The 15,514-nt window shown below is 40.3% G+C and overlaps 1 protein-coding gene across 2 annotated transcripts in view; it reads left to right on the plus strand.

The window, feature by feature from the left end:
• The window catches only part of smoc1 (SPARC related modular calcium binding 1), a 94,083-nt gene that overhangs the window by 35,891 nt on the left and 42,678 nt on the right, over positions 1-15,514 (plus strand). For both annotated transcript variants that reach the window (XM_008118146.3, XM_003225660.4), the window contains exons 4-5: positions 2,829-2,928; positions 4,284-4,331. In XM_008118146.3, coding sequence (XP_008116353.1) covers positions 2,829-2,928; positions 4,284-4,331 — 148 coding nt within the window. The remainder of the gene's footprint in view (positions 1-2,828; positions 2,929-4,283; positions 4,332-15,514) is intronic.

Here is a 15,514-nt window from a genome sequence, read left to right on the forward strand (position 1 = left end):
AGACATTCACTTTTTTGCTTATCAGTTTTAATTCTCTGGGTATGTAATTGTCCTGTGGCAATAAAGTCAAATAAATGTAATATATTTAATCATTCGGGCACTTAGGGAATGTTTTGTACTATTTCTAGTTATTCTGAATACGGGATGAAATTGGGGATTTGGATATGGGGAAGAAATAAAGGCAATAAGGACATAATTGATAAAAATGTTGATGATGTGCTGCAATATTAGTTGAATGGGGTGGTGTGATCTATAAAACTTAAGAACTTGAAAGCAGAATCCTATGCATGCCTACATAAAAAAAATTGTCTTGGGTTCAGTGGGACTTGCTCTTAGGAGTTGTGTTCTAATTTCTTAGATTTATTTAGATTCCTTTCTAATCTCAAGGACTTTTTGAGATGACAAAGAAAGTTCCAATGAGAAGGGACTGTTAATACAATGTACCCCCAAGATCAGTGTGTGTATGCATTTGAAGGGCATTTGTGTCTGGGAAGCTCTGGAAAAAGATAAGAAGCATTGTGAATCTCTTTCAGATGCAGTAGCATATTCAATTTCAGAGATGTTTATTTGGAGGGGAGAAAGACTGTATTTCAGTGGTGGCTGAGTCCAAAGGCAAAAGAGTGAGATAAAAGATGCTAGCATATTTCAGACTAAATACCTTATTGGAAGTAACTGACAATAAGAGCGGCATTTCAATGTTTTGAAATTGGAATGGGAAAAGACAGCACAAAAGCAAGACAACTGTTGAATTATAATATTAAGAGCAAAGAGGGAGTCCCTGGGATTGGATTGGGACCAAAGGAGGGCTGAATTTGTTCCCTACCACCTTATATTCCATGCCTCTGGCTTTGACTTGAAGAGTCTTGGCAGCTTATTAAGAAATTGAACCTATCTACACATCATGCTTTTCACATTGTCATCAAAAGACCTGTTCCTGTCCTCCAAAGCTGCTGATACCCCTCTACAAACAATAATGGTCTTTTGAACATACCATTATATACTGATATTGGTGATTTGATGATAAACTGTTAATTATTAGAATGATATTTATAGTTTAACAAGAAAATTAGTCAATTAGAGTGCACATCAGACATTTCCCTTGTTTGTTTTATTATCTACTAGTTTGAGTACCCAGTGATACCTGCGTTATTTGAAAAAGATATTGTTTGTTTTTGGATGTCATGAATGGCCCCATTAGAAATTGGTGCGGATCCATGGCTGATGGCTGGTGAAGGTACTGCAAATCCCATCTCTCATGGTTGATCCTCCCCAAACCTCACCAGGAAGTAAGGTGTGGGTCTGTGACACATGGGGGGGGGGGGGTCTGTGTTTGGTACAGGTTCGTCATTTGTGGTGGTCACAGTAGACTTTGGAAGTGGGACCCAATCGGAAAGCAGAGAGAAGCATCGCCACACCGCCACTCACAAACGTACATACATACATACATACATACATACAGACATTTACTTTTATTAGATATAGATAGAAGATTTATTTGAATTCCACCTTTCTTCTAAAGTTTCTTTGGCCACCTTTACTATCTGTAGAGTATGATTTGCATGTAGATGTTAACAAACTACTCCCCATCGAAGTACTTGACTTTAAGTGGCCAAGGATCTGACTCAGTAGAAGGCAATTTCATGTGGCGGTAGGTTTTTCCATTGCTAATGTTCTTCATAATATCTCATTCATATGGATTTTATTAGCTGCTCCAGTGAAGGATTTAACCAAAGTATAATAGTTTAAATTAATCCATCATGTCCAGGAGATTTATTACTTCAACTTTTTATGCTCTTAGTTTATTTTGATAATAATCACAGAGTCAATATTCTGTTTATCTTTATTTCATAATTATTCTAATCTAATATTTATCAAAAGGATCCTTTTTACTAATTGTTCAATTATTTCTTTATTAGAGAAGGTGTCCTCCACTATTTCCACAAACATTCATGTGTGGTTTGACAAGGTTAGGGAATTAGTGTGCAGAACTGTAGCACAGCTTTTGATATAACAAGGGAGCTGTCCAACCAAGATGTCACATGGATCTTTGCAGAAGTAAGCACTGCAACAGCAACAGAGGTTTGTAGTTCTTTATAGTGATCAACCTCCCACTAGTGTCAGTAAGGTCCTGATCTTGAGCACTTCCTAAATTTGTTCTCGCTTCCTGAGTAATGCCTGATGTCACTAAGTCCTCCTTCTATTTGGACTCATCAGCTCTCTGCTTCTGAAGTCTTGTGGATGATTGAACACAAGTACATTGTTTTTTTAAAGTGAAAGATTAACTCATTATAAATGTTCACAAATCAGTTTCAACTTTGGAGAATATAGAAGCACTCAATGCACAATGGCAAGCAGTCAGTACAATGTGAACTATAGTCAGTAGAATCTCGTGAAACAGGTAAAATATAAGTCATGTCTGATATTTTAACCACATTTTAATTTTTTCCCCAAATAGATTAGTTAGGATAAGGGTTTTTTTTGACATATCATGCATTAATTATATAATCATGCATACAAAGGGAAAATAGTACAACTGGTAGTATCAAAAAGCATGCTGCAGCATAAATAGCAGCTGAAATACCTTTTTCTTGACTATAAACACTGTTTTCAATTATTACTTAGATGTGGTTAAATAATTTAAAATTAATGGAAAAAAACTTATTTTATCTGTAAATATTTATTTTCTTAACAAGATGATCCCTCTGCTGGCATACAAGTTCTCATGCTCTCTTTAGCTATTGCACACACACACACATACACACACACGTGTATGTGAAGCTGAATTCTGAGAAATGAGTGACTAGTAAGCTTTGTCTTTTCCCAAACAGGTGCAGTGCCATACCTATACTGGATATTGCTGGTGTGTAACTCCAGATGGCAAACCCATCAGTGGTTCTTCTGTACAGAACAAAACTCCTGTATGTTCAGGTACTAAGGGATAAGAAATGGTTTGTTTGCTTGTTTGTTTTGATGCAGAAATATTGTTGATGGTGGTAGAGGGAAACCAGCATTTTGATTTTTATTTCAAAAAAATTCTGATTGTACCCTTGTAACTCAAAATTAGCTTTTTCCCATGGGAATCTGAAGAGGCCATAACTGCTCCATCTTGTGGTCAGATAATTTTCAGTTCTGTTTGAGAGCTGTCCTTTAATTCCTTCTGTTTTTTTAAATGCTGCAAATGCATCTGGCCATTAGATGAAAAGGGGGAAATAAAATAACACAATGAATTTGCTCAGAATTTGGCTGAGACCAAGTTTTTAATTATAATTCTCATTATTGGATACCTGGTACAGGTGACTCGGCATTTTGTGGCACATAGCTCTTGGAACATCAGGGTGAGGATATTTTCAAATATAGCCTTTTGATTCTGTTCTAGGGTTTATCTATACCATAGAACATATGCTGCTTGAGACCACTTTAACTGCCATGGTTCAATGTTATGGAATCATGGGAGTTGTAGATGGCGAGGCACCAGAAAATGTTGACAGTGAAGTCTAAAAACCTTGTAAAACGTCAGCTCCCGGGATTCTATAGCATTGAACTATGGCAGTTAAACCATGCATGAATTCTATCATGTAGATACACCCTTAGTAGTATTTTCATCCTTAGAGACAAAATGAAGGTTCATTTGATTTATTGCTTGTCATAAGTTGGTTAGAATATTTCTGGATTTCCTCCCAGAAATAATTAGGAATAAAATAAGTTATATGGCTTTAGGTTTCCCCAGGCCTCAGAAATTACTTTCAGTGGCAGATAGTCAACAGGGAGCTGGTCTTCTGTCCAAACCTGAAATAATTTTTCATCATTCTGTTTGACCCAAAGAAATTCTGTAGGAGAATTCCACGGTGGGTGTTGGACAGAGAGCCAACCGTCTACTCTTCCTGTCCTATCAATGTCAAAATGTGCACACCTCTATATCAAACATTCATGCAGCATTCAGTTCTTCCACCCTAATGCATTGAGTCTTGCATTTCTAACTTTTCCATCAGGTCACACACACAGCCTTCATATGTGTGAGCACTCCTTTCTCTCTACCTTCTTCTTGCAATGAGTAACCTTATTTATCTAAAATTGTATCCAGAAAATGATTGGTCCAATACAATGCTGACGGGGAAAGCAGCAACAGATTTGAAGACTGAATGTGTGTGTAGGGACACTTGTCTGGATACTATTTTAGAACATGGTATCTGAGATACCCTGGACTGACTTTGAGGGCGTGTCTGTGAATATTTTGCACTTGTAGTCTCCTCAGCTACAAAGCTGTTTGTTTCCTTTTTTTTAAGGTTCTGTAACTGACCGACCAGTAGGACAGGGTAATTCAGGGAGAAAAGGTGAGTGGTGTTTTATGCTCTTTATGCTCTAAGGTAGTGGTTCTCAACCTGTGGGTCCCCAGATGTTTTGGCCTTCAGCTCCCAGAAATTCTAACAGCTGGTAAACTGGCTCGGATTTCTGGGAGTTGCAGGCCAAAACACCTGGGGAACCACAGGTTGAGAACCATTGCTCTAAAGGTTTGTTGGATTTGCTTACAGTTGTTCTTGAGCAATGTTGGATCTTTTCTCAACAATTTAAAGCAGTGGTTATCAGCCTGTGGGTCCCCAGGTGTTTTGCCCTACAATTCCCAGAAACCTCAGCTAGTTTACCAGCTGTTAGGATTTCTGGGAGTTGAAGACCAAAACATATGGAGCCTACAGGTTGAGAGCCACTGATCTAAAGGGTAGGAAATTTCAAGTGGCAAATGCTGCTTTCAAAGGGTGGCTGTTACATCTGACTGGGAAAACCATGATGGATAGGCCAGGAGAAACCGAGGATGGAAGCCCAGGCTATGATGGAGAAGCAGTGGCACTTCCAAGACTCTCTGCCCCAGAGGATGAAGATATAGCCACTTGCCTCTAGATACTGCATTTTTCTAGTAATAATAACATTTGCAACTATGCTTGATAGTTGTAATAGTTTATGACGAGTTCCAGTGGTTGCTCTGGTGTTCTGCTTAATTGTAGGCTAGCCACAAATTACTTGTAAAAACCAAAAGGGACCTTTTAATCTAGGTAACAGTGAGCCTCAGAGGGGCAATCTGATTGTTGGAATTGAAGTCATTTGGGAAATAAAATTCTTGAAAAGATGTAACATTAGTCTAATCTATCAAGGCAACATTTCTTGTGTTAAACACCATATCATGAGCATTGCCTATTTATCATGCCTTTCAGCCTCTTGAATGATTCTCTCACAAAGATGTGTTACAAATGCACAAAGCAGTGTGTGATCCCTCCTGCTGATCTGTCACAAGTTATTACGAATTATATATGAATCCAAAAGATTCTAATCTGCTATTGAATCACAAGGAGGTTCTTTAGACTGAAGAAATAAAGTGATGTTTTGCTTAAGTAGGAAAAAGTACTTTTGGGCTTAAAATTCCCCTATGTGATTTATTAATTCTCATGTTCATTCTTTTGTAAGAAGTGTATTATTGACTGCAGAAAAATTAGTATTAATTTCCTCATGTCCTTTCAGTTACTGAGCTGATTAAACATTAACCTGATTTTTAGCTGTATTGTATTATTTGTCTCACTGGGGGAAGAAATCATTCTATTTCAGGTTGAGTCTCCTGCCATTTTGTAATTTGCCTTGTAAAAAATAAAATGCTTATACTGCCTCATCAGCAGAATCGGTTCAACTCTGTGATGAAACATTCATCGCCCTGGAAGTGCAAACTACAATTGGGGTTTATAGAACTTCTTGCTCATTCATCTGCAGTCTTGGATTAACCACTTATGACCTTTAATCCTTCTTGTATATGGTTGATGCAAAGCAGAGCAGCTCAGCTCTTTTTTGCCATGTGCTGAATGGTGAATTGACAGAAGCTTGACAGTATTTTTATGTCTGTCTCCATGCTTTTGGCAGTGCCCTTTCATTGAACTTTCCCATTTGTTTGCCAGGCTATCAGTCCTGAAAATTAATTGTCATGTTTTTCCCCCCCACATAGTATTTTTAACCACTTTCTCTCCTTGTATATAGTTAATAAAGATAGTCCACACGTCTGTGTTAATCTCAAACGGGAGCCGGAGCAGTGAAGTTTAAGGTTCCTTCTCTTATATGTTCCATCCTATACTCTCCAATGGAGCATAATGGATTCTCTGAGGCTGGCTTAGAGAGAATGTGATGCTCTTACCCTTTGATAATTGTACTGTGATTGCTGCTTGTATTTCCGAAGATTACTTCTAATTTTTTTTTGCTTTGTGTCAGTCCATTTATAAGTTTGCTGAACCATTCATAGTGATTCTGTGAGTTTAAAATGGTGTTAATTATTTTCAACACTTTTCTTAGTTTCAATGTTGGACTTTGTCCTCAGGGTGATGACCTGCCTTGAACTCTGAGTTTGCTTTGAACACTGTATTTGCTCTATTCTCAGTTCTGTTCTCCCATGCCTTGTCCATTTATCAACTCATCCTCCATTCCCTAATATGACAGGTCACTGTGCTTTCTTCCCTGTTTTATCTAGATTTCACCACATCTTCTAATATGTTGCTTTGCTTCATCTTACTTTTGGTTTTTTGAGTTCGGGCTGTGTTTCTTGCCTGATCATAGACATCATTTAATAACTGTCTTTCTGAATTTTACTTGCTGTTAAAACATTTTTTCCCTATTCTTGACTGGTGTTTTGTTTTATTATGTATTAAGTTTTACCATCATTGATCAAAATTTTTGAATCTAGCACATACAAAGTGTAACAAGTATCCCTCTGTTTCATGATGGGAACCTAAGAAGGGGTCTTGTTTTTCTCTCTCGTCTAGGTGAATCAGGTCATTGTGCAATCTGTATGGCAGGGTTAACTGACATTCCTTCAAATAGAATGTTTGTAAATATTGAGATAGAGAGCTGGGACAATTTATACAGGATTTTAAAAACAAAATGTGGAGAGGAAACAGGTGCATGCTTCAGGCATGAAAATATCCACTCAGTGGGAATCTAGCAATCCACCTTTGCGGAGGCTAGCAAATTCCAAAGGTTCCAGAGTCGCTGGATAATCCTTTTGGCTACATCTGGAGAGACGTTTCACAAAAGGAATTGTGTATTAAACTGAAATGTGATATGTTAATTCTTTCTCCCCAGGGGTTCTATGCCAAGGTGAGATCACTCATTCTCCCCTGGATTAAACAAATCTACCAGCAATTCCAAAGATGCAGTTAGAAAATTCAGTCATAATGTGTCATCATGTCTCAGATACCTTATGCCAAAGTGAATATTAAAATTTGAGGTGCCATAGGACTTTTGATCTGTTAGTATCTGAAATAGGTGTTATTGCTGTGTGCCTTCAAGTAATTTCCAACTTAGGTTTGTTTTAGGACCATCTTATCACAGGATTTTCTTGGCCCAACTTGCTCCAAAGAGTTTTGCTTTTTGCCTTCCTCTGGGACAGAAAATATGACTTAGCCAAGGTTTCTACATCTCAGCAGGGATTCAAATCCTACTCGAGTCCTAGTCTAACACTCAAACTGCTGAACCACATTGGGTCGAACTTAGGCATATCCCTTCTAAATCTCTTTTTCTGTAGTTTGAATCCAATGCTTTTCTGGAGCAGCAAAAAACAAACCGGCTCTGTCTTCAATATGGCATTTTACCAAATATTTAAACATAGCTATCATGACATTAACTTTCTCCAAGCTAAACATACCCATCTCCCCAAGCCATTCATTAAAGGGCATGTTTTCCAGATATTTAAACATTTTGGTTGTCCTTTTCTGGATGTCAATATTATTTTTGAATTAGGGTAACTAGAACTAGAGACAGTATTTCAGGTGCTGTTTGACAAAAGCAGAACAGAGTGATACTGTTACTTTCCTTGATCTTGGCACTATACTCCTATTGGCTTTTTTCTGTTACTGCAGCACATTGTTGACTGTTGACACCTTGTGGCCTACTAAAATTCCTAGATACCTTTCACATGTATTGTTTCAAAGCCAACTGTCATTCATTCTATATCTATGCATTTTATTTTTTTCTGCTGGTGTAATATTTTACATTTCTCCTTGTTGAAATTTATTTTTCTTGTTTTTGTAAGCATGATTGACTTATAATGCTGCTTCTCCTACCCTGTTTGGTCTATTTCTGAAATAGGTTTTCGTCCTATGTTACTCCATTCCAATCATGAAACTCATTTCACCAGGTTTCAGCCATGCCTAATATATCATATTTGCTTTGTGTTTTAAGAGTTCAAGTCCATCTTGTTTATTTCCTATGTTCTGTGTATTAGTGCAGAGACACAGAAGGTCATGGGCAATTTCTCTTAGTGGCTTATTTAAGACCCCTCCTCTCCATTATTGTATCCTTGCAGTTCTCTCATTCAGTTCTCTCTATCAGGATATCATCTCTAACACTTGATGAACTTTTTTCTCAAAATTTCTGTCCTCCTCCCACACATTACTCAATTAATACCCGGGGTATAGTTTTTATCCAAATAGTTTGTCTTAAAAAAAACAAAAGATGCTTACAATTATTTAAAGAAGAGTTTATTCACTTCCAAGTAAAAAGACCTTTATGTTCTCCATCTTTAGTCCAAGCAGTGGTAACTATATGAGACTATCCATGAGATGTCTGTGATAGTCGTCAGTAATACATATCCTATTCATATGTGGAAAACTAATGAAAATAATTGACTTGTATTATCTTCTTCCCTTTATTTCTTTCCTCTTTAAATTGTCATGGATGTGGCATGAGACATCTTCCGAGGATGAGATGCTTCATCTCATTGAGGTCCTCTTTATCTCCCAGTTACTCTGTTGCAATGTGACAGTTTCTCTTTTGTATTTTTGTTGTTTTGTTTTTCAACAAATTAGATCAAATTAATAACTGTGAACCTAAGCTGTTGCTACCAGTTGAGCCCCATGTAGTTTTTCTCTCTCCATTTAGGAGAAATGTTATGTTGAAAGAAGTAATCTAATTATGTCCATGCGGATTTCAGCCTGTGCTTTTCAGTCTGCTACTCTTCCCTCCCTCTATTTTCACTCCATCCTGGGTTTCTCCTTCCCCCACATGCAATACAGACATAGTTGACGAGGTGTCCATTCTCTTCTCTGAGGAAATGAAAAGGCATATTGTAAGCCCCAAACTCAGTCTGGTTGTCAGCCAGGAATTAGTTTTCTAAAGGAGAGAGGTGGGGGAGGGAGGAGGGCTGAAAAGAGAAAGTACACTTTGCAAAAGTTTTGCCTAGGTTCACTGCACATGGCTGAAGATGTAAAGGGGGTATTATGGCTCCTAAGCATGCAGGTGTCAGAAGGAAGGCAGATTGTGTGTCTGGGAGGAATTAGGCAAAAAATTTGGACTATTTATTTAATCCTCTAGAGCAGCCCTTTTTCTCTTCTGTTTTTCTTTTTGTGTTGAACAGACTGCTTTACAGGGGGCACGTGTGGTAATTAACACATGCAGCTGTAGGGCTTCAACCATATGGTTGAATTTCAAATGGCCATTGATCTGGGAAACTTGCTGCCATCCCAGCCCCCACCCTGCATCCAGAAGCCTTGAAGATGTGAGGGAAGTTTTATGGAAAGACTTTACTTAAGAGAGAGACTGTGGTGCTGAGGGGAGATTAGCTTAAAGGCATAGGGTGTTCTCTAACGTAACTTTTACTGCATTCATCTACTGAAAACTCACAATAAATAAAAAAAATGAGGTTTTAAAAATGTATTCATTATTGGCTGTGTCTAAATAAGGCATATAGGGTTTGCTTACGTTAAAACAATGCCTATTGAACACTAATAATTTTACTGATGCCAACCATGTTTAGTCTTTTGCTGACCCAACTCTTCTTGCAAATGAGGAACCTCAAGGGGCAGAGTATGAAGAAGAAAAGCTATGACCTTGAGTGGGATAGGCTGGGGTACAGAACCTCTGAAGTTTGTACTGACATTAAGAGTCCACATCTGCTGAAACACTGGGATACTGCAAGAATAAGCCACGAGAGTAAAGACAAAGATCCACCCCAGAAGAAAACTGTTCTTACCCTACATCAAGGAAACCACTGACTGCATAGGGAAACTGATGAAGAAACACAGCCTACAAACAATATACAGACCCACCAAAAAATTCAACAGATGCTACATTCAGGGAAGGATAAGAGAGATCCTCTAACCACTTCAGGAGTCTACCGTATACCGTGCAGCCATGGACAAGTCTACATAGGAACCACCAAATACAGTGCCCAAACATGAATCAAAGAAAATGAAAGGCACTGCAGACTAGTTTATTTTTATTTATTTATTTACATCACTTTTACCCCGCCTTTCTCCCTGAGGGGACTCAAAGCGGCTTACAATAAATAGGCAAAAATTCAATGGCTAAAAACAATATAAAAACAACAATTCATATAAAACAATCTACAAAACAACAATTCATATAAAACAGGTTCAACCAGAGAAGTCAGCTATAGCAGATCACTCGATGAACCAACCTGGACACAGAATATTATTTGAGAATACAAAAACGCTGGACCACTCTGACAAACATCATGCTAAGACTACACAGAGAAGCCATTGAAATCCACAAGCTTGTGGACAATTTCAACACAAAGGGGGAAACCATGAAAATGAACAAAATCTGGTTACCAATATTAAAAAACACCAGAATCAAGACAGTAAATAAATAGCACCACTCAGAAACAGGGGAATTCCAGAAAGCAAACAATCAAGTGCCAGTTAACATCTCCCAAACAAAGTTAACATCTCCCAAACATCTCCAGGCACAACAGTGAGGCTACCTCTATGCAAATACCCTCACTGATTGACTTTGCAGCTACAAGTCTACTCAATGCTAATCAAGCTTGCTAATTGCAACATTCATACTTGCTTCAAACAGACAAGGATTCTTTCTCCCACCCTGGACATTTCAGATATATATATATACACACACACACACACACACACATATATACACATACACACACACACACACTCTCCACTGGCCTTATTTCCAACAGACCTCTGAAGATGCCAGACGCAGATGCAGGCGAAACATCAGGACAGAATACTACTGAAACATGGCCATACAGTCTGAAAAACTCACAGCAACCCAACACTGGGGTACTTCGTTTCAAAAATCATGAACAACGTGTATGGGATAACCGAGAGATGGTGACAGGAATGAGGTCAAGAAATGTTTGTATCAGCGTCTCTTTAGTAATCCCTTTTGCCTTTCATTAAAGGAAGACCACCAGTGCCTATTCAATTCTGGGCACTATGGCTTTCAAAGACCGGTGGGTATTCTGAATGAGGAATGTGAAAAGTGTTCTCTTGGTTTTAAATTGGGAAGTATATAGAGATGCTGTGCTAAGCAAGACAATATAGGTTGAGTATTGCTTATCCAAAATTCTTGAGCTCAAAAGCATTTTGATTTTTTTCAGATTTTGAAATATATCTGTATTGGCATATGCATGCATAAGGAGATATCCTGGAGATGAGATTCAAGTTGCAGACAATTTTATGGTCCAGAAGGTAGAAGAGGCAACAAGGGGATTGGCTACTCTTGATCTAATCTTAACAAATGTGGAAAACCTGATCAATACAGTACAATTGTCGAATCTTTAGGGGCAAGTGACCATATGCTCCTGCAGTTTGCGATACAAAGGAAGGCTGAAACTAACACAAGTCAAACACGCATTCTGGACTTTAAGAGAGCTGACTTCCAAAAAATGAAGGAAATACTGAGCGGCATTCCATGGATGCCAATATTAAAAAACAAGGGAGTTAAGGATGGATGGGAGTTTTTTAAAAGTGAAATACTCAAGGCGCAAATGCAAACAGTGCCAACAAAGAAAAAAAAAATAAGACAAGTGCGAAGAAGCCAGAATGGATGTCCAAAGAACTTCTAACTGGGCTAAGGCTCAAAAGAGACATGCACAAGAAGTGGAAAAGGGGAGAAATCACCAAAGAAGAATTCAAACGTATAGCCAACTCCTGTAGGGAAAAGGTTTGCAAGGCTAAAGCGCAAAATGAGCTCAGGCTTGCCAGGGACATTAAAAACAACAACCAAAAAAGGCTTTTTTGCCTATGTTGGTAGAAAAAGGAAGAACAAGGAGGCAATAGGGCCTCTGCGAAGAGAAGATGGGGTGATGGTGACAGTGGACAGGGAAAAGGCAGAACTACTTAATGTCTTCTTTGCCTCGGTCTTCTCACAAAAAGAAAGCCATCTTCAACCTCAGCAACATGGAATGGACAAAGGATTGGGGAAAATCCAACCCCAAATAGGGAAACAAGTTGTCCAGGAACACCTGGCTGCTCTAAACGAATTCAATTCCCCAGGGCCAGATCAGTTACATCCAAGAGTATAGAAGGAACTAGCTGAGGTTATTTCAGAACCACTGGCAATTATCTTCGAGAGTTCTTGAAGAACAGGAGAAGTCCCAGCAGATTGGAGGAGGGCGAATGTGATCCCTATCTTCAAGAAGGAAAAAGAGAACGACCCAAACAATTACCGTCCGGTCAGCCTCACATCGATACCAGGCAAGATCCTGGAAAAGATCATTAAGGAAGTGGTCTGCGAACATCTAGAAACAAATGCGGTCATTGCTAACAGCCAGCACGGATTTACCAAAAACAAGTCATGCCAGACTTATCTGATCTCTTTTTTCGATAGAGTTATGAGTTGGGTTGATACAGGGAACGCTGTGGATGTAGCCTTCCTGGATTTCAGTAAGGCCCTCGACAAAGTTCCTGACGACCTTCTGGCAAACAAACTAGTAAAATGTGGGCTAGACAAAACTACGGTTAGGTGGATCTGTAATTGGCTAAGCGAACGAACCCAAAGGGTGCTCTCTAATGCGTCGTCTTCATCTTGGAAAGAAGTGACGAGTGGAGTGCCGCAGGGTTCTGTCCTGGGCCCGGTTCTGTTCAACATCTTTATTAACAACTTAGACGAAGGGTTAGAAGGCACGATCACCAAGTTTGCAGATGACACCAAACTGGGAGGGATAGCCAACACTCCAGAAGAAAGAAGCAGAATTCAAAACGATATTAACAGACTAGAGAGATGGGCCGAAATTAACAAAATGAAGTTCAGCAGGGACAAATGCAAGATACTTCACTTCAGCAGAAAAAATGGAAATCAAAGATACAGAATGGGGGACGCCTGGCTTGACAGCAGTACGTGTGAAAAAGATCTTGGAGTCCCCGTGGACGACAAGTTAAATATGAGCCTACAATGTGATGTGGCTGCTAAAAACGCCAATGGGATTCTGGCCTGCATAAATAGGGGTATAGCATCTAGATCCAGGGAAGTCATGCTACTCCTCTATTCTGCCTTGGTCAGACCACACCTGGAATACTGTGTCTAATTCTGAGCAGTTGAAGGGAGATGTTGACAAGCTGGAAAGCGTCCAGAGGAGGACAACTAAAATGATCAAGGGTCTGGAGAACAAGCCCTATGAGGAGCGGCTTAAAGAACTGGGCATGTTTAGCCTGCAGAAGAGAAGGCTGAGAGGAGACATGATAGCCATGTACAAATACGTGAAGGGAAGTCATAGGGAGGAGAAAGCAAGCTTGTTTTCTGCTGCCCTGCAGACTAGGATGCAGAACAATAGCTTCAAACTACAGGAAAGGAGATTCCACCTGAACGTCAGGAAGAATTTCCTAACTGTGAGAGCTGTTCGGCAGTGGAACTCTCTGCCCCGGACTGTGGTGGACGCTCCTTCTTTGGAGGCTTTTAAGCAGAGGCTGGATGGCCATCTGTCGGGGGTGCTCTGAATGCGATTTCCTGCTTCTTGGCAGGGGGTTGGACTGGATGGCCCATGAGGTCTCTTCCAACTCTATGGTTCTATGATTCTATTCTATGATTCTGTAAGCCTAAACACAAAATTTATTTTTTATATATGCACCTTGAAGGTAATTTTATATTGCATTTTAAAATAATTTTGTACATGAAACAAAGTTTGTGAACACTGAACCATCAGAAAGCGAAGATGTCATCGCGTTTGAAGGAGTTTGGAGTGTTCTGGATTTGGGAATTCTAGCTAAGGGGTGCTCAAACTGCAGTCCAACATACTACTTCTTAATGAAATCCCCAGAGAGCACCTATCATACACCCACAGATGTTGCCTATTTGGGGGAGGAAGAACAACTTCATGGCTGTTGTTAATTGTCTGACTTGAACAAGGTGCTTCTATTTTTATGTTACAAACCAAGAATAGGTGTAGGAAGTTGTTAGTGTGATACGTTGAGGTATACATAAACCTGAAATACATTTTCTATCATTTTAGGATTTAATATGAGAGGTGTTCGGCTCTCCAATTATGAATATTTTGTACTTTGAAACTCTAACAGAACAAGTTTGTGTGCAAAAAAAGCAGCAATCCAGAGTTGGCCATGTAACTAATTTACTAAAATGACCCCAAATGTGGTGGTGGTTTAGTAACATATGAGAGCAGAGGCAAACATAGCACTAAACTGAAAAATGTCCCTTACCTTGATAGCAACAAAACAGAACTTTCCACTGTCCCATTGAAAGCTGTCATGATCAGGAGAAAAAAATAGTCATAAATGATGTACAGAAGATTATCCGCAAACAACTTTTACAGATTGTTGCTTTATACATGATGCTACACATTCGTCTGAGCACAGCCATCACGAAATTCTGATTTGGCTTGTTGATGCTGACACTGCAGTGGTACCAGTATTTGTGGAACAGGAGTGGTTACTAAAGACTAAACTGTGGATATGATGTGGAACTGCCAAGAATTTTTAGTATCGTTTTCGCTTTTCCTTGTTTCCCTCTACTTTCTGGAAGCAGGAGTTTGGCAACACCCAACTCTTAAGAAGGGAATCTTCTCTCCCTTGTAGCATGCTGGCAAGACAGAGTACCACAGGTAGCCACCAGAAGTGGCCACGCCTCTCTGAGACTTAATTTTGCCAGCATGCAAAAACAGAAAACACAGGGGCAAACATCTATGTGATAAGGCCCTAAGAACTTGGTTTCAAAATAAAGTCACACAGGCCCGGCCCAACACGGCACGCTGGCCACGCCCCCGCGTTGGGCGCCACCTTCCCAGGGGCGCTATTGAGCCCCTGGGAGGCGGGGCCACACCTGGCGGAGGCGGGGCCGTGTGACACGGAGGCGTGGCCAGGTCTGGCCTCACCTCCCACGGGGCGCGCAATGGCGCAGCCAGGCCAGGGCGCACCCTGCGGGAGGCGGGAACAGCCACGCCTCCCACGGCGCGCACCCGCTGCAGCGGGAGTCCTTTCAGGCTGCGGCCTGGAAGAACTCCTGCCGCAGCTTGGCTGCACCACGGCGCACCCCGCGGGAGGCGGGGCCACGTCTGGCCCCACCTCCTGCACCGCACACCCTGGCCCCACCTCCCACGCCGCCCGGCGTGGGAGGCGGGGTTAGGGCATGGGAGGCGGGGCCAGTCCTGGCCACGCCTCCTGCGGCGCAGGGGAGGGGGCGCAAAAAAATATTTGCGTACCCCTTTGAATTTCCTCGGGCCGGTCCTGAAGTCACAATACTGCAGAGATCCCAATCCTTTTTAGTTTGGCAT

The sequence above is a fragment of the Anolis carolinensis genome, chromosome 1 (assembly GCF_035594765.1).
Source record: "Anolis carolinensis isolate JA03-04 chromosome 1, rAnoCar3.1.pri, whole genome shotgun sequence".
NCBI classification, from domain to species: domain Eukaryota; kingdom Metazoa; phylum Chordata; class Lepidosauria; order Squamata; family Dactyloidae; genus Anolis; species Anolis carolinensis.